The sequence below is a fragment of the Pelecanus crispus genome, chromosome 2 (genome assembly GCF_030463565.1).
Source record: "Pelecanus crispus isolate bPelCri1 chromosome 2, bPelCri1.pri, whole genome shotgun sequence".
In the NCBI taxonomy this organism is placed as follows: Eukaryota; Metazoa; Chordata; class Aves; order Pelecaniformes; family Pelecanidae; genus Pelecanus; species Pelecanus crispus.
In genome coordinates this window covers 10,348,139-10,367,089 of record NC_134644.1, presented here as the reverse complement: position 1 = coordinate 10,367,089, position 18,951 = coordinate 10,348,139, and the positions used below count along the sequence as shown (strand labels likewise).

Here is an 18,951-nt window from a genome sequence, read left to right as displayed (position 1 = left end):
CACAAGAAGTGACCCCCCAGTTCCCTCAGCTCTTTTATGTAGGCCTCTCGGCATCCTTTTTCCTGCCTGTGCAGACCCTCGTGTTTCTAGAAATGCCGAGCTCAGAACTGGACACAGAAAACTCCAGGCTTGAGCCCTTACACTACATCATGTCTTCTGTACTATTTTTTTTGGGGGGTGGTCTTTTTTTGCAACATTATTCATTCATACTGAACTTGTGTTCTCAAATACATTTCTGGATGTTTTTCTACAGAAAATCTCTATATTGCTACATATATAAGATGTGAGCAGTCTCATACATGGGGTTATTCCTACGTAAGTGTATATTTTGCACTTGTTGTGAGACTGTTTTCCGCTTCATCTGCAGGACTGTATCCTCTTACAGAAATGAACTGAATTGGTTTGATAGGATTCTCTTCCTGGCAAATCCCATGTCAAATACTAGTTCTTTTTAAGTAGTTTGTACCAGTGTTTTTCTTGGAAATTAAGTGAAACTAATGTCTGCATTTCCCTAGGATTTCTTCCTTCCTTCCTGGTGTCAAGATGGGTTTATCAATTCCGAGTCCTTCGGAGTGTCACATGTTCTCCACAAGTTCTCACAGCCAGCCAACTCTGAAAGCCCTGTAGACAGCCGCCTGGCTGCCCAAATGCAGTCGGTCAGCAACCGATCTGTAAAACGCTTTTTCCCTCAGGATTCTCTGACATGGCCTTTCCCACTTCCGGCTTAAGCCTGTGAACCCGTACAGCTGGTAATGTGGCGACCACCTCACTTGATGCGTGACACAATTTGATCTTGTCAGCATTATTTGGAAGCTCTCTATCATTTGTGTAGTTGATCGGTTATTGCCTTTTTATGCAAAATTAATTTCCTTGTTACCTTGGTATGTTGTTATTTCATTTTGGTTTAGCTTCTGACTTTTGTCTTTATGTGCTCATACTTTTTGTACAAATTATCTGCGGCAAACTGTCTTAGTTTCAGCAATGCATAGCTGAAAAGTCATAATTATGTTTTTATTTCTCTTGAAAGTGGTCAGTACTTACTGTGGTTCTGGGTTCTCTGAAGTTCTGAAATGATCCCGCATCCTTGAGGGCCACTTTTGTCTCCCTGCAGCTCTCTGGAGCTGGTTAGTCATTCAAGCAGAAGGAGCAGCCAGGGTTCTAGTTAGTAAATGTGGCTGAAGGAAAAAAAAAGTGTTTCTTGCTACAACTACCAGTTGCAGTAGTTGTGGTCCTTGTGAGTGGGAACCTGTGCTGCAACAAAACAGGTGAGGGATAAAGTGGGGTGTTGCTGAATGAACACAATGCCTGAAACAGCTGTGGCTCATCTTTGGGAAAGGGAAATAAAAGTGGAGAAAGGTGGGAGTGACAGAGGGAGGAAGAATAAAAATGCTGGAAGACCAAAGGTGAAACTGAGTCTAAAAGGGAAGCAACAGCACCCTTCTAACTTTTATTTCTCTAAATACAAGGTGAGTACCTTTGTCCATACAAAATCATTTGTTCTTGGAAGATCTGGCTCTGAAAAGGCTCCAGAGTTAGAAGTACATGTGTTGTCAGCTACGATCTACGAGGTAGTTCATGATGAGCTATACGTATCAACATTTGAGGATTTTCTTTTGATAATATGAGCGACATAAAGGGCAAATATGTCGCTCTCCCAAGGAAAACTCTTCAAATGCTTGAAGACAGGTATGATGAAACAAATGCGAACAAGAAAGCAGAACAGTCCGTCGTGAAAACTGATTGCTGTTGCCAGAAGAGAGACAGGCAGGATGAACTGCAGGACTGAGTGGCATGATACAGATAGGACAGTCGAATATCTCTTGCCGAAATGCCTGAATAAAAACAAACCAACCAACCTGTTGTGAAACAGTGGAAGGTGAATGTATCAGCAATATGCTAATTCAAATATTCAAATTTTATGATTTGTAATGTATTTTGAGGAACTTAACATTTTGATTCTCAGTTTTGTCTACAGCCTCTTTGGGTTCTTTAACTGAGTAGAAGAGAGATGCTGCTGAGGTAAATCTCTGAACTGTAAAAACTTTCTAGTATTTCTGATTTGGAACAGATGGACCAAAATTTAAGAAAACAGAAAACACTCAGTTGTGCTGAAAAGACCATCATGCCTCAAAAGAATGCAGAACTACTTCAAAAAAAAAAAGGGGGGGGGGGGGGGGGAATAGCCAACCAACCTGCATCTGGATCTTCTCCCAGTCAGTTTCACTTATTAATATTTCTTTTCCTTCCAACTGCTGAAACACATCTCGACTTGCAGCTATAGAAGAATCTATCTCAGAAAAAAAATCATCTAGGTTGATGTCGTAAGAACTCAACAGTCGATTGCTGATCTGTTGAACCTGAAAATAAAAATTGACTGTGGTTAGATTTGGAATTACTTGTAGGTAGTCCATATGTGGAAGAACTGTGAGTGACTGGACGAGTGGGCCTGATGAGTTGCATGATCTGTGGAATCTTGTTCCCATTTGCAGCTGGTGTCCAGTGCTGATTTACAGGTCAAAAGCATCAGGCCCCCAGACTCCACTGATGGACCATTATCCTTCAGAGAAAACACAGGATTTTCATCACTGAACTTTCCCAAGATAGATGTGCTATTCTTAACCCATATGGTGCAGCACAGAGGGTACAGCTGTGTTACAGAAAGAAGTACAGAACTTTGCTGAGCATTGGTTATTTGATAGGAAACCTGTGCATCTTGCTGTGGGCTTAGTTCAAGGCATGATAACCAATAAGGGAAGAGGCATCTTGGGTGTTGTCCTTGGTGTAGACTTTTATGACCTACTGCCATAAATGTGTTTCTGCATATTGCACATAGGCCTAAGCAATCTGGTCATCATAGCTGAAGATGCTCCCATCGGTGCTCAGCAAAATAAATACCTAAAAGCAAGGAACGCTGTTCTCAAACTTAATCATCTCCTTGAGTGCAATGCCAGCTCACTGCGGCAACTTTCTCTTGTTGCTACCACAGTATCTGAAAGTTCTGTAGTGAGTCACACAGGTCTTAGATTTGTCTTTTGTGACTCTGCTCGTAAAAGCTTTCAGCAGTTTTAAGGAACACTTCAACACCTGTACCGTGACCATGCACTGTGAGCTTGTCTCTCCATGCATCTCCTGTGAGTGAAAACTTGACAGGAAAACAGGGCGCCATCGCTTCAGGGAGGATGGGATGGGAAGTGGGAGGTGAGGTGGCAGAAGGGTTGTTGTCAAGGTCAGACAGACACTTTCCTATTCTTTAACTTTTTTTTTTTTTTAGTAGCTTTTCTCTACTGGGACATGTGCTCCCTTACAACTGCTAAAGTGACCCTTCATAGCATAGATCAGAATATCCAAAGTGAACTTTTCTAGACCCAAAGGAATCAAGAGCCCAAATCCCACAACCACCCCACAAAACTATCTGAAAAGCTCACTTAGCATTCTAAGATTTCATTTAAACTTTGAATTTCCTAAATTTCCTTCTAAAATGATGAAAAAACTCATAATTTTTTTTTTAACTATGTCCATATCGTCTTCCAGTGAAACCTTTTATGTTTCTCAATAAAGACTTTAGAGACAAACATTAGAAGCAGCCAGGTAAGGGAAACAGTGAAAAACACCACTTAAGGCAAGCTGTTTGCTTCTTGACATTAGATTTGATCCTGTGTATTCTTTTTATTTTATGGTCTGATTCACTGCTAACTGAGACCCATTATGACGTACTGTATTTCCAAATAATCCTTAACACAACAGTATATTGAAAGGATGTATCCATTTATCAGTCCAAATCAGTTTTAGTTACCTTGTTAATTAATGCTGATGTATCAACATAACTTAAAAAAAAAAGGAAAAAAAATATACCAAGACCCCTTGTATAGTGTATGTATTTAAATTGCAATGTGATAGAAAAAGCAGCAGCCCCTTCTGTACTCTGTGAGAGAATTCTATGCCTAGCAAAGAGCACAATGGGTAATCTTGTGCTCCCCTCATGACTGTTCACTGACAAGAAAGGAAAAAAATCTGATTCTATCCCATGCAAACATATGCACTGACCTTCAGTGGTATGTGTAAAACAAAAAAACCAAACAAACAAGAATCCCGCTGCAGGCCTCCTTCAATATTTACACTTTGTGGTCTCCAAACAATCCCAAACGATGACACTGTGGGCTTCCTGAATGACATGGGAAATACTATTGCACTACACTTCAATCAGGTTATGTCTTTAGTATTTTAATGTAATTATATATTTACTTAAGCAATAACAGTCCTAGTAAGTTTTATCTGAACTGTTGTTACCTAGGTTCTAGAACTGATTCTACTCCACGTTGCAATTTTAACTGCTCTTACTGATTTCATTTTAAAATCTGACTTCAGGAAGAACAGGGTAAGATTACACCTAAACCTTGTATGATGCATGGTGTCTGTTCAGCATCAAGTAAAGGTTGATCCATTTGAAAACACTTTTGGTCCTGATTTATGCTTGATCTTTGTTTATATTGGTATCAGACTTGAACAGACCTGATCTGTCTTCTTAAGCTAGGGGGAGGTAATAGAAAGCTAGAGCAGCATGACGATGCTCTAAGAGCTTCTCGGGACCCAAAATTTGAGGAAAAGCAACTACATTTTAACTCTGCCCTTATCCAGTGTCTAGTTCTGACAACGTGAGAGCAACACAGACAGTACGTGGTCAGTTCCAGGACGTGGCCTGTCTTTCTGAGCTACAGGCAGGCTGCTGAGGACGACGAACCACCACGAGAGCTGGAAGCAGGGGGCAGCGAGGGGCTGGGGTTGCATTAAGCAAGCAGTGCCCCCGCTCTGTCCGTGCCTGTGCTGCTGGGTCCCTTTTCCCTCAGCAGGGAGAAGCCCCACATTTCTTCCCTGAGCTTGCACTTGTTATTTCTCTTCCCCATTTCACTAAGTGATCCTGAAAGTCCTCTCGTGAGCCTCCCTGAGCAGAAACTGTAAAAATAGAGAACGTTTCTCTTGCCCAAGACAGTAATCTGTTAAGTTCCCCTGCTGCTGAGATACTATCTGCTTTGAGCTACTCCTGTATTTTCTGCAGTATGACCTGACCCAACCCATATCCATCAATCAGCAAATAAAGTCTCAGGCTGGGAAGAAAAAAAAAAAAAAAAAGCGTAACTGAAATTTAACCCCAAATTTTTGCTAACCGGCAAATCGGTGCAAATTAGCAATGTGAACAGAAAGGAAATAAACACTTTGTGTAATTTGTTAGTGCTAGCATGTTCTAGGATTTAAATATTAAATCCTGCTGTGTTTTAATGCACAATACTGAACAACCCTTTTTTCAGAACAACAGAAATGAATCAATTGAATTTATTTCTGAAAACACCACACCTCTATATTTTATGTCTGTGACTTCTTAAAACTTGAAAAGAATGGCATAAACTGAGTATTTGAAATACTCCATCGGTATGCAAAACTACATCAGTCATCTGTACAGCAGCACAAGACTATGATAAAATAAAACGATAAAACAAAGCACCGAGGTGAACTTTGTCCACAGGGAAGCCTTTTTAAGTGATCCAATGTCAGCAAATTGCTTACTAATGTGTTGACTTATGGCAACCCTCAAAAGTAAAATGAAAAGGCTGGAATTTACAGCATATCAATGAATCAGTTGATAAGCTTCTACTGGTTTAATATCCTCCTAGTTTTGCTGCTTGGAGCCACTTCAAGTTAGCAACAGAATGTTTACCATCTCCATGTGATAAAGGAAGTCAAACGACTAAACAAATTCCAGGACCATTATACTGTTTGGTGAGATTTAAATTAAAATCTTTGGGAGAAATCATGTGGAAGGGGGAGGAAGAAACTAAAGTCAACTACATCATTTCACAATGACTTAACCTCACCTCCTAAACAATGGCAAGATTTTTAGCAAAGCTGGAGATAATGTAATGCACTTGAAAAGATTTAATTGCACCAATAAAAGACTATACCACAATTAAATGACATACAGAAGTGACATTTATAGGTAGGATCAAAGAAATCACTACCTAACATGCTGAAGCAACACCCTGCTTTCTGTGTATAGTAGTGCTAAAAAGTAGCCTACTTTGGTTTCAGTGACCTTTCTTATCTCCTTTGATCTAGATTATTAAAAATTTTAATGATAGGTGTAATAAGGGCTACTGTAGCACCCTGAAACAAGTAATATGTGTCCTTCCTACTACTAATATTTCAGACATTGTTTTTTATTTTGTGATATTTATTTAAGCGTATGAAACTTGACGTTTAACCTTTATGATCCTTCCAGAGGAGGTAGGATTATTAAAAATTAGATTATTTTTCCCCCCCCAACTGTGATGCCATTTGATTATGCTAATGTTTAGGGAGTGACATTTTAAAAGCACAGCACAAGTTTGAGAGGCAAAATTTATTTTAAAAAAGCTTTTTAGCATCCGGAAATGGATAGCTCCTTGTGAAAAATTTCTTTAGTGTTTTCATTAACCAACACTTAAAAGTATAAGAGCGAACAGCAGGAAAACTCATCTACAATTCCCACCTGAAAGCCACTAAGAAAATTAAGTATATATCCTTTAATCACAATTGGTACTGAATTCATTTAAACCTGGCTAATCCATATAAGAAGACTTTATAAATTTGTTCTTAATAGAAGGTGAAAATGTAGTGCCTATTTTGTTCCCTGCAAAATCCTGAAGTGTTCCATATGTGAATGATTTCCTCATGGTGTGGACTATACATGGAAACTATGTTACATGAAGACCTTCCCATGGCTTATAATCATGTGATGAAATGTGGGCAGTCTATCAGGCTGTTTCTCCTTAAAACAGGTATCTAAGATAGGGGCCCTAAAAGCTAGCCCACTGTAGGTAGCTTGGTAGACTGCTGCTGTAGCCTTCTGCAGTTCAGTGAGAGAAATTTTAACAAATGACACTCAGCTGCAACTTTCAGCATATTTAGAAGCCTTCTTCAACTTCCCCTTACTGAGACCCTGCTTATAGCTAAGCATGGTATCCTGAACCCACAGAAAATTGACAACCTTGTTGGGAAAGAAGCATATGACTGTTTCCCCAGTCTTCCATGCAAAAAAAGTGTGTGTGTTTCTGTTGTCTGTTCTCATCATGCTACTCAAGGACAGTCACAATCCACCAAAGGATTCCCTTCTTGCAAACTTAAGTGTTTGAGCACTTTCAAGTGTAACGTTAGCTTTCTTCAGTTACCTCCATATTCATTTTCTCTGTTACAGGGAAGGACTTTGCATTGATTACAAAGGCAGCACAGCAACCAGCAAGCTGTCTCTGTACTAAGGCTGAGAGCAGTACTTCCTGACTCTCCCCTGCCGCTGTTGCCACACAGGCAGAACAGTGGTACCAATTTTGTTGCAACAGCCTACAAGATCCCCTTGAGGGTAACTAACTCACTATCATACATAACTCCATAATATAGCAAGAGAGGGTCTTTGCCTCCAAAGCTCTCCTCCAACAGGATACAACCAAGCAAGTGTGAGAAATAATGACAGACAGTAACAAGCCTTTTTCTGCAAGCCCTCTTCTGTTTAACTAAAGCAGTGATTTAAAAAAAAAACCCCAAACAACCGACTTAAGTATTGGTTTAAACCTACCACTGATTTAGCTTGCAACTTGGGTAAGAGTATTTCCCTAGCTGCACACGCTAGCTACCTTTAAATGGCTGTCTTGTGTGGCTTTGTTCATCTCTGTTAACCAGGCGGTTTGGTAATGTGGACTGGAAGATGGCTTCTCTCGCTCCCTGAGGGATGGCTTGGTAATCGCTGAGGATGTGTCAGAGCAGCTTTTGTTACTGAAAAGCTGGGCTAGGGCCGTTCAGTACTGAACTGGGGAAGACTGGAAGTTGGCAAAGGAGGACTTGGGGCTCGCACAGCAGCTGTGTGCTTAAAGGCAAGCAGGGTCATTGCAAAATGCTTGCACCTGATCTGGCCTCATTTGTACGGGGTCAGGACCCTAATTTGTTACAGTCTGACTTGCATCTGAGCAGAAGTTAGAGAAGGGCAAAGCTATGGAATGCAACTCTCCAGTGTCCAGTGCGGGAACAATGACAGTGAAAAGAAGTTATGATTGTTTATGGATTTGTTTTTCCCCTTACTATACCCCCTTCATATAATTCTATAGGAAAACAGATTACTGTGATTTATCAAAAAGAGAAGGGAAATACAGAGCCTCACAAAAAGCCCACTATTGTTGGCCTAGGCAAAAGGCAGGCCTTAAAATTAAGTATTTAAATTATTTTCCTTACTTCTACATTGTAAAGAGGATGGAATGAACTGACTAACAAAACAACCGAGTGCCTCCAGTGCTGCCTGTTTGATATGAATAAGAAGGAACAAATGAAGAGATAGAGAGCTGATATTCAGGAGTTTTGATTTAAGGGAGCTGAATCAGACCAAGGAAACAGACCAAAGAAGCAAATGCAACATACCTTTTTCTCAAAGAATTGCTTTCTTAATTTGCTATCTTTAGGAGGCACTGTTTTTCTCAAGTTCTTATACCATTTTCTAACAATATATCCCCTCCAGGAAGCTTGAATTCTGTAAGACACAATTTTGCTCAAGAAGAGGAAACTCAAATTTATATAATTTTATTATTTATATGAAACAATCATTTTATGCAGTTTTTAAAAAACTTTGACTTTTGTAGTGCATTCATTCTGTCTAGTTTCTTATTATATTAAAGTTTTAACACATTTGGAACATTATTGGGAAATAAATATTATCCAGTGACAACACCTGTAGCAGAAGTAAGGCTTACCTAATAGCGCACTTTATTTTAAACAAGCGTGCCCCATCATGTATTACTCTGGTCTGATACTGCTCTTTTCTACACATAGGACAAGACTTTTTACCTGTAAATTTTTCAAAGGCTTTCAGGCATGCCTAAAAAAAGAAGTGCAATTACTTACAGTATATTTCATATCATTGGAACAGATGAAACAGGATAGATTACAGAATGTAAAAACAGTTTATTCATCAATCTGTGAACACTCTACAAGATGCATATTTTTATCATTAAACTGTTGAGAATTTTGTAAATCTGCATATATTCGCATGAAATTTCATGAATTGAATTGTTCCCGCTTAGTATACAAATGTATAGCTCAGTTGCAAACTATGTTTTCCCATATGGTTTTAAAAAAGGTAATAAAATGGAATGAAGTGCTTCATCATAAACTAGCCTTAAATTATATTTCTTACCATAAAAATCTGGAATCAAAATTACTTTTCAAGATGATTACATTTAATTCATTAAGATATTCACTTAAGTAGTTTAATTAAATTACTCATGTATTATGTGCTTCAATAGTTATATAACAATGTACTCACTTTATGGAATACATGGGAACATGAAAGCAGCACCTGTTTTTCAAAGGGAAAAAAAAAAAAAACCAACTGACTTTAAACCATTCTAAAAGCTGAAAAGCAAAAAATATGCTGACAAGAAAAAATCTGACTGCCTGAAAGGTCATCAGTTTCTTTCTGTTACTACTGCAGTCTTTCTGGTGAAAATAGAATTAGTCTTCTATAAAAATTGCTTAATATATTACATCTTAAACCAATATGTGAATTTTGTGCTAACAACACATGGAGTGGCAGAAAGCAAGAAATGCCAACTGCTTCTGACTGGAGGAAAAGACTATAAAACAAGTACTTAAAATGAAAGCTGATTAATTTTTTCCCTTTTCTCCACAGAAACGTTAAATTTCAAGAAGTGATATACATCAAATGCAGCATTTCACACATACAAAAAAACAAAGGAGAAAGCATGTTCACAGGCTACAAGAAAACTTCACCTTTATCTGACCTAAATTCCCACCAAATGCTGATGATCTCGATCCTGACAAAAGATACAGAGTTGGACAAAAAAGGCAGTTGGCTCTTAGAGGAAGGAAAAACTGGGAAAGGAGTGAAAACCAGAACAAGTACTGTGCACTATTGAGCTGGCAAACACAAAAGGATTAATGGCTAGCAGCCAGCTGAAGGGAAAGCTTTCAGATACAGTGGCTTTTTTCCCTTGAGGGAGGAAAGCTAACGAAAAACTGAGGACAAAAAGAATTCCAGAGGCATTTCCCTTTTTGTGCCAAATCTGAAGTAACCTTTTTAATGAGTGCTGTCTTTTGCTCTCTCTTGTCAAGCTTTAGACCTTCAGGGTAGCCAGAAATTGGCAGAATGGTCTTTCACCAGACCCATCCCACCTGTCTGTGGACAACTGTACACCTTCAGTTAATGTTGCTGTAAAAGGAAGCAAAAGCCCTGTATCTAAGGTTATGGAAAGATCTTGATTCACGTAACAGACTTGGTTGTAAAAAGTCTTCAAGAAAAATTAAAAGGGGGGGAACAGGCAGAAAAAACCCACCCTAAAATGCACTGTGGAAAGAAACTTGCAAGCAGTTGGAATAATTGTTCTAATTACCATCATCACCCCTCTGAAGCAGCACTCCTCTTCAGTCAGTCACTTGTCCCTTTTGCTTAATATTTTCAAGATGATAGATGAAAGAATCTAATAAAGCATGATGTATTTATGCTTATGCTGCACACATGCACCGAATAAAGCCATCAAAGTAAAATGCAAGCATTTCTTCAGATAACCTAAGGAAGTGACTGACTGGTATTAGGAGTACGCCTACCTCCATTTTCCAAACAGAAATAACTATTGAACTAAACTGCAATTAACAAAACTTGTGAGAAAACAAAATATATCTTAAATTGTATAATTAGTGAATAATTGTCATTCTGATGAATGAAAGCTAGGATCATATCTAACAGGAGTTTAAATGAAGCAAAAAATAACCTATACCCGCTTTGCAAGAACAGATAAAAAGGCTGATTACCTTCTCCTCCACCGTCGTAACTTCACAAGCAGACAAGCACTACCAACCTTTCTCTACCACGTCACGTCCAAAATACTTTCAGAGCTGGCCACTGATAGCTGGGTCCAGCTATTAAATGATAAATGGTGTCTTAAAGTAGAATCTTTCATTCTTTCGTTTCTTCCTCCAGCTAATGATTTTTAGCAGTAACTCTGGAAAAAAATTTTTAAATACAGTTGTGTAGTCCACACAATTATACACGTACCTGAGGTTTAAGTGCAAATTCTTCCCTGCATATTGCACAAGGCTGTATGGAGTCGCCATGCTGTATGGATCTCCGCTTTATTTTTACCCATTCTTCAGCAGTTAGTGGCAAGGAAGGAGGCTCAACTAGGCCTAATTTCTGAGCTGTAGACAATAACAACAATAAATCACTGAATAAGACCCACTGGCAGGTGCAGACAATGGATTTTCTTCATGTGAAATTCATCGATGATGCACTTACTTAAAAATACTTTATACAGATACTTCATACAAATCTATCATCAGACAAACCACTGGCTAGCAACATACTTCTTGCTATTAGTTAGCTATTCAGTAATTGTCAGAACCTCTTTTACATACAGAATTTATACAGGAAGTTTTTAAATGTAAACTTTTATTTGCTGAGAAATTTCAATTTATTTTGATACCTTTCCACAGCCATTACGATGGGGAATATTAACTAGACAATGTAACAATGCACAATAACGTAATTTTGTTTGTACAAACAAAATCTCTGTTAGAATTCATTTGTGAACGTTTCTTCAACATCACATTTTTGTATTCTCAAAAATAAAAATGAACAAAGTGGTATAATAAAAAACTGTTGCTGGTGCAAAATGCTGAAGTGTAATGAGACTGTGATGGATGCAACAGAAATAAAGAGCATAAAGAAACAAAGCCATGGTTACAAGACACCAGTGATAGCGTCACTGTGATAGCTGAGCTTGTTGATCTCCAAGGATAACTGTGAGGTGCCTTGCTGCGTGTCCATGTGAAATCTCTGCCTTCTCAAAGAAGGAATCAGTGAAAATACTTACAGTATTCCCCCCCAACCCCACAAATGGCAGATAAAGTCCAGTGTCAGTATCTCTGTAGTAAAAAAAGATGCTAAAAGAAGCCAGTAACATGAGTCCATGAGGCCTCAATGGTATTTGCTAAAATCAGAAAGGAAGAGGGACACAGAATAGTTAGGATGCAAGTTGATGACACATAGATGAGAGTTTTAGTTCTAAATGGGAAGGAAAGGGTCAACTCTTTAATTCATACCAAAATCTTTGCATAAACCAGACATTAATAAGCAGCACTTATTTGTTCTGTATAAGCTTTCAAAACCCCATCAGACATTGTATGCAAACCCATTACACTGGTTAGTCGTGAAGAGAAAAGGAATCCTAACAAACCAAAGAGTGGGGTTCTGGTGATCCACTTGCTCAAGTACCTGTTTATTCTAGGATAGGATTTGTTAATTTTTGAGAAAAAAATTCTGCTCCTGAGCTCATCCATCTACAGATGTATATCATTAATCATTTAAAAGTTGCACAAAACTGTCTTTGATCTTTTTAAAGAACTTTTCTGAGGTACTAAAGGAATTATAAGGAATACTTTCTTGCCTCTAGTTGAACTATCTGCCTAACCTACTTCCTTGTGAGCTCACGACATCCTTCAAACATAAATCAATTTGATTCCATAACTTAGAACAACGGGATGGCTTTGAGATTTCAAGCTGGGTCAGTTTACGCTTTTGGAACTACGTGGAAAGTGCTTTCTCTACATACGGTTTGGTTCATATACACCCCACCTTGTTACTTTTGTTACTGTTGTAAAGGTATCAAGTCAAAGGTAAGCAATGCATATAACACCTAAGTATCAAAAGAAAATTTGAATCAAAGAATGCCGTGGATGACATCGGCGGTCATATATGAGTTGTCTTAGAGGCACACTGTTTCCGTTCCTGGACAACTCAATACCCAGACACAAATACAACACCTCCACACGTGCAGGAGCTCACAGCTCTGCCTGCAGGCTATGGGCTAGAATTCAAACCACTCCGTGTCAAGCAGCAAAGCTCATACATATGTATTTACAGCATCATAATTTCAGATTGTAAAATATACGCTGTATTAACATAAAATAGTGTTGTCCATCAATTTTTGGTGCAGTGAAATGCTTTTATCTGGTGCTCGATGGTGAAAAATAATATGAGCTTTAAGGGGAACATGAAAGATCCTGCAAACATTCTAGAGTCTAAAAACTAGTTCAGAACATGCAGTTTGCTTAAAGCTTATGCATCAATTGCTCAAATTGGCAGCTGAGTGACAAAGAAGTTTTCCTAATCACAAGTGCTTTTCCCTCTTGACCATTCAAGCCTTGAAGAGCATGTATTGCACAGAACAGTGTTTCTGCTACAAAAGAAGAATCAAATTATAAAACACGATATATGCTTTTACTGAAACATTTATCAAGTTTCACCTGACAGTAATACCTAAGAGTATCAGTGAATGAGTAAGGAAACAAGATCCCATTTTGATAGTCCAATATACACAAGCGATGGTCTTTATGATGAGAAAATCTGGATACACAGAGAGCGAACAAGATAGCAAACCAGTCACAGTGTGAAAGACAGTATCACAACATAAAAAATGCCTACCCTCAATTTTCTTCAAGCACTGTGGTCAGAGACTGTTTTAAGGAAGACAATGAGATGGCTTTGTGGAAAGCTTTTTGTATACCCCCAGGGTAAGAAAAAATGCTTATTTAAAACTTTCACAAATGGATGACTAAAGCTGCCAAATAGGAAGAGATTGGCGGCAAAACCTAACTTCTAAATAATATAAACCAGATGGGATATTTGTGAGGGACAGGTTATACAGGTGTTTAGGAGGAAAGCTTTTATACAACATAGTCAATGAAGGAAAACTGGCAGCAGGACACACAAGAAGGGATATGGTTGAAGCACAAGGCTCTATGAAGATACTCTCCAAGCAGCACTTTGAATAAATACAAGCAATGAAAGCCTAGCTTTATCACAGCTCAAGACATCCAGGAATTTCTATCCTTATGCATCAAGTTTACAAGCCCAACTCATTTACTGGCACACCCATTTACAACCAAGTGAGTTATTTATCCTAAAATGAACATTAGCAAAGTGATTACATACACTAACCTTTAAATTATTATTATTTGATTTTAGGACTCAAGTCCCTTTTGAGAAAAATTTAATGATAGAGGCCTGTGAGATTTTGTCTGATTACCCACAAACTCAAGAAGAAAAAGGGCATTAAATTACGTTTTAAAAATTGTTTCACAGCTGTAAGGTGTGAAAAAAAATATTATCTTCTAAGAAGAGAAAGCTCGACACAAGCATTTTAAAATGAGAGACTACAGGTGAGAATACTAATAAGCAAAACCCAGAAACAATTGCAATTTTTAAAAATCTTTCAGCACATTCTTTCTAATCACTTGCACAAGCATTCATATGGGACGTTTCAGTCAATGCTGTGATTTAAAGAGAAAATACTTCGTCTTTCTTATAATTGCAGAGAACATGCTCACACTTGGGCTGCATTTTTTCACCACAACCTTTAGCTTCCATAATCACTCATTATTTATATTTGCATTAACCCCAGTACCTCTGTGCTGTTTTCTCCCCCCACTATCCTTTCTTCTTTCAAATTCCTCTTCAAAACGAACCAAAGAAAAAACCCTCCCATCTTTAGAACTATAACCATGTAAACATAGTAATAATCACCTTGCCTTACTACCTTTGTCCTATCGCTTATTACACTCACTTCTTGTGTATTATCTTAAGTTACCCTCTTAACCTTCAGCCGATTCCAAAAGGCAGATGCCTGTGCTTGTATGGAGCCTCATTGATTTACATGGTTCTCTTTAGAGCTGGGACTACTGTGACAGTTACTATAGCAAAGGCAACATGATCTTCAGAGAGGCCTAAGGGCATTTTTATGAAAAAGAATAAATAAAACAACTATTAATGATGATGAAAGTTTATTATGCTTAAAACTGCAAATTGTGGAGCTGGAAGGTGCTTTAAGAAATGCCTAATCAAGACAACTGAAAGGATGGAGACAAAAAGATGTTCATGGCAAGAATACCATAGAAACCCTTAGAAAAGAGAAATACAAGACTGAAACAGATAGGCAGGAAGCCCATTTGGACTCCTGGTCTGTTAAGATGCTCCCTGGCTTTGTTTTTTTAAGCAATATTGCCTGTCGCTGCTGTACAACTGTATTATTATCATACTATTTAGAAGTCAGTTTTCTCACCAGGCATCATTCCAAGCCCTCACATCTGTGACTTTTATCTTGTTGCATGTTTGCTTCTAAATTTGAAAAAGGTATTTAACTACAGGTGTTAATTCTTCCTGGGTTTAGCCCCAGGACCATTGTAAAAACCAACCTTTTTAACTTTGAGTAAAGGTGGGTATATGTTAACAAAGAATACATTTAATGCAGCACTAGTAAATGTCTTTTTACTGAATAAGGAATAAACCAAACCATTCCAAATAGACTCAAAAAAAATCTTAATACTAAAATATTCCCCCAAATAAATACAATATCAAAATCACTGATGTTTCCTTGAGAATATAAGGTAAAGAAAGTTATGACAGGCAATATACAAAACATATTAAAAAAAGTGTAAAAGACTTCCCACCTCTTAATGAAGAATTCTTCTTCATCAAGATGCACTAGCTTCTTCATTTTTACCTTCATTGTCACAAGAATAATATTTTTTAATACATTTCAGATATGAAAAGACACATTCAAACCACTGACAGCAATTCCAGTGTTTACCTGATGGCCTAAACTGCTGAAGTTTGACAAATTTTAAAACAAGATTTTATGCTGTTTAGCATTAAATTATCTTATTGAACAGAAAGCTTAGCTTCCTCATTTTAGATTTTTTTTTGAATTAAAACAAAAATCCACAAATCAGAACATAATAGTTTACCTAACGTTAGCTGTGGAGGACTGGGATCAAGAACATACTCCTTTTCTGCATCTTCCTTGTTTTTGTGGTGAGTGCTCTTTTTTCTTAGTCCAGTATCTACTACTGCTCTAACCATTTCTTTGTTCACGGGTTTGTAAATGATCTTGGTATTCCCTGTTCTTGACTTAAAAGGATCTGCTAATGAAAGATCTTGGAGCTGATGAGTGTGTATTATATGATCCTGTAAAGCAACTGCAGACACTGCTATCGTCTCTGGTTTGGAGAGGCGGCCCTAAAAAGAAAAAAAAAAAAAAACAAACCTCGAATCATTATTGTTATAAATGATTATAAAACATCTATGTTATACTAAATTAAAAGCAATTCTGCTCTTAGCCAATATTTTTGACTTGTCAAAGGCTTTTATACACATGCAATTCCTATACTTGAAGCCTAGCATACAATTACCATAATATGAAATTTAAGACTGATGTTTCTGACACATCCTAGTTTTAACTTATAAAAAGTCAAATGAAATCTTTGATTTATCATTTATATTAAATAAAATAGCAGTAATTTTAAAGTTTTAATTACTGAGCCCATAATTATTATATGCAATAAACTCATTATGGACTATAAAAGTTTGGCATGCCCAAACACATTTTTACTTCAAGATAATTAAAAACAATCCCAAAGGCTAACCCTGCCTTCCAGAACACTGAGTATAAACAAGAATGTATTATTTTTATACAGGGAATGGGCTTATCTATGTATTCCTTCATTTCTCCCCACCCTTCTGCCTTATTTTAAAAGATGTGAAATCATACCTTGTAAAAATCATGATGCTCCATTGATAATCTTTAGCTGATTTTACAAGAGTCGCACGGCTCTACAAACAGACACGTACAAGAACGTGGATAGTATTTCTCAGCAGAAACACCCACATCAACAGCAGAAGAGAAACCTACGATTTCACTTGTTTTCTCCTAGGCCTATCATGGGAGACAGCTTAACATGTATTCCAGGTTCAGAAGTTAACTCTGGATCCATAAACCACCAACTGTGCCCCTCTCCTGTCAGGCTCATCTCACCCCCAGTGGACCGCCCATAATGCACGCAGAATAGCTTCAAAACGAATGGCAGTAATCACGAATTTCAAGCTGAACCGAGGACAAAATATGGCCGTACCAATAAACCCCATGAACCGTTCTACTAAAGTAGTTTACTGTAGACACGGAAGCCTGTGATAGATACATAGAGCAAGGGTGATGCCAGCAACCCCTTTGGGGCTGAAGCTGCTCTGCTGCGATCCCAACATCCGCATGGGTACAGCAGAAAAAGGGTACGGCAGAAAAACCTGCGGCACGGCTCGGCTGCGAAGAGGAGGCTGGCAGAGGGTGAGCTGACACCCTTTAAAGTTGGCTGCGGCAAAGGGGAGCCCCCGCTTAGGAGGCTGTTCTGTCTCGGTGTGTAGTTGTCCTCCTGCTACCACAGCCGTCCCTGTGCTCCCCGCCTTACGGCTCCCGGGTTACTGCCCCTGGGTTACCGCCCCTGGGTGACCAGCGCGGCGGCGGTCACGGCCCCGGCCCCTCACACGGGGCAGCCGGCTCCCGGGGCGGGGTGAGGGCGTCGCGCCCCGGGGGCGGCGGTCACGGCCCAGGCTCCTCACACGGGGCAGCCGGCTCCCGGGGCGGGGTGAAGGCGTCGCCCCTCACACGGGGCAGCCGGCTCCCGGGGCGGGGTGAGGGCGTCGCGCCCCGGGGGCGGCGGTCACGGCCCAGGCCCCTCACACGGGGCAGCCGGCTCCCGGGGCGGGGTGAGGGCGTCGCGCCCCGGGGGCGGCGGTCACGGCCCAGGCCCCTCACACGGGGCAGCCGCCTCCCGGGGCGGGGTGAGGGCGTCGCGCCCCGCCAGCCAGGCCACGCGGCCGGGCCACCTCACGGCGCTGCCGAGCCCGCTCCTGGCCTCGCACCAGCCCCCCACCCGTGACCTCGTTGCTCTTTTTCCCTTCTCGCACCTTTTTTACCTCACAGCCCTCGCCCCGTCCCTGCCCACCGCCCCGCGCTCACTGCCACTGCCGCCGCCGCCGCCACCTCCCCGCCTCTGGCGGCAGCGCGCGCGTTGCCGGGCAACGCAGCTCCCCGGCGTGGCAACGGCCGCCGCGCAGGCGCGGTGCGAGGGGGAGCGGGCGGGAAGGGCGATGGGCGGGGCCGCCGCTCTCCCTTCTCCTTCCTCTTCTTTTTCTTCTTCTCCGCCTCAGGGGCTGCTGGCTGTCGCCTCTCCTGGCTCGGCCTCAGCGGCTGCCCCGCCAATGGCTCCTTGATGATTTCCCCCAGCAGCGGAGCCGCACGCTTGCCCGTATGGTCCTCGCTGGTTAGCGTTTTCCACTTTAGGTCCTGTGTCTGGTATAACGGAGGTTTTTGTGTTCAAAAAACGGGTAGATGTGGCACTTGGGGACATGGTTTAGTCCAGTCTACCCTTGATTGGCTTAGAGTAGACTTGGTAGTGTAGGTTAATGGTTGGACTGGATGATCTTAAAGGTCTTTTCCAACCTAAATGATTCTGTGATTCTATGAGGGGTTGGTAGTGCGCAGGAATGGGAGCCGGCCATGCGCATTTTGACCTGAAGGCTATTCTTCACTTCGCGTTTTTCAATTTTTGATGTGTGTTTTTAACCTGAGAGCCGTTTTTAACCTGGCTGGTGGTAAGGTGAGAGGGAGGCCCTGCGGTTATCCCACGTAGAAGGAGTCCCTCCAGCAGTGGCCCTTTAGCAGAGCTCTCCAGCTCCTTGGAAGCAGCCGGCGGTGGTGGCGGGGGTGCGCAGCCTTGGCCCTTTGCTCCAGCGGGCCCCTGGTTGGCGAGGGGCACTGAGTCGCTGCTTCTGCCGCCTTAGCGCCCGCTGGCTGTTGCTCTGCGATCCCCTGGGGATCGGTTCAGTCATGGGTGGCTCTGGTGTCAGAACCACCCTTAAGGTGATTATTTCGGGAGTCGTGACTGCACCTCTTCCTAAGCATGGCTGGGTTACATGTTCCTTTCCATTTAGCAAAGTCAGGGTGGCCCACTCGAAGTTACGCACCGGTGGCTTTATGTTTTAAGGGAAGCTACATCACTGCCGTTCTGGGTGACCTGTGTTTTAGGCAACTC

At 40.5% G+C, this 18,951-nt stretch overlaps 1 protein-coding gene across 1 annotated transcript; it reads right to left on the bottom strand.

Moving 5' to 3' along the window:
• Positions 1 to 1,592: 1,592 nt before the first annotated feature.
• On the bottom strand, positions 1,593 to 16,658 carry RNF32 (ring finger protein 32). The gene is made up of 8 exons (XM_009478802.1): positions 16,635 to 16,658; positions 15,832 to 16,102; positions 11,084 to 11,226; positions 9,335 to 9,367; positions 8,763 to 8,887; positions 8,434 to 8,542; positions 2,193 to 2,357; positions 1,593 to 1,832 (listed from the first exon to the last, which is right to left on the bottom strand). The coding sequence occupies exons 1-8, from the start codon at positions 16,656 to 16,658 to the stop codon at positions 1,593 to 1,595; spliced, it is 1,110 nt and encodes a 369-aa protein (XP_009477077.1).
• Positions 16,659 to 18,951: the final 2,293 nt, after the last annotated feature.

Bases quoted from the DNA above. Each gene is read 5' to 3' on its own strand.
- RNF32 (XM_009478802.1), bottom strand. From the start codon at position 16,658: ATGGAGCATCATGATTTTTACAAG. The intron at 11,227-15,831 runs GTAAACTATTAT...TATTGTCTACAG, and splicing joins TCCTCCACAGCTAACGTTAG to CTCAGAAATTAGGCCTAGTT. The intron at 8,888-9,334 runs GTGAGTACATTG...TTCTTTTTTTAG, and splicing joins GTTCCCATGTATTCCATAAA to GCATGCCTGAAAGCCTTTGA.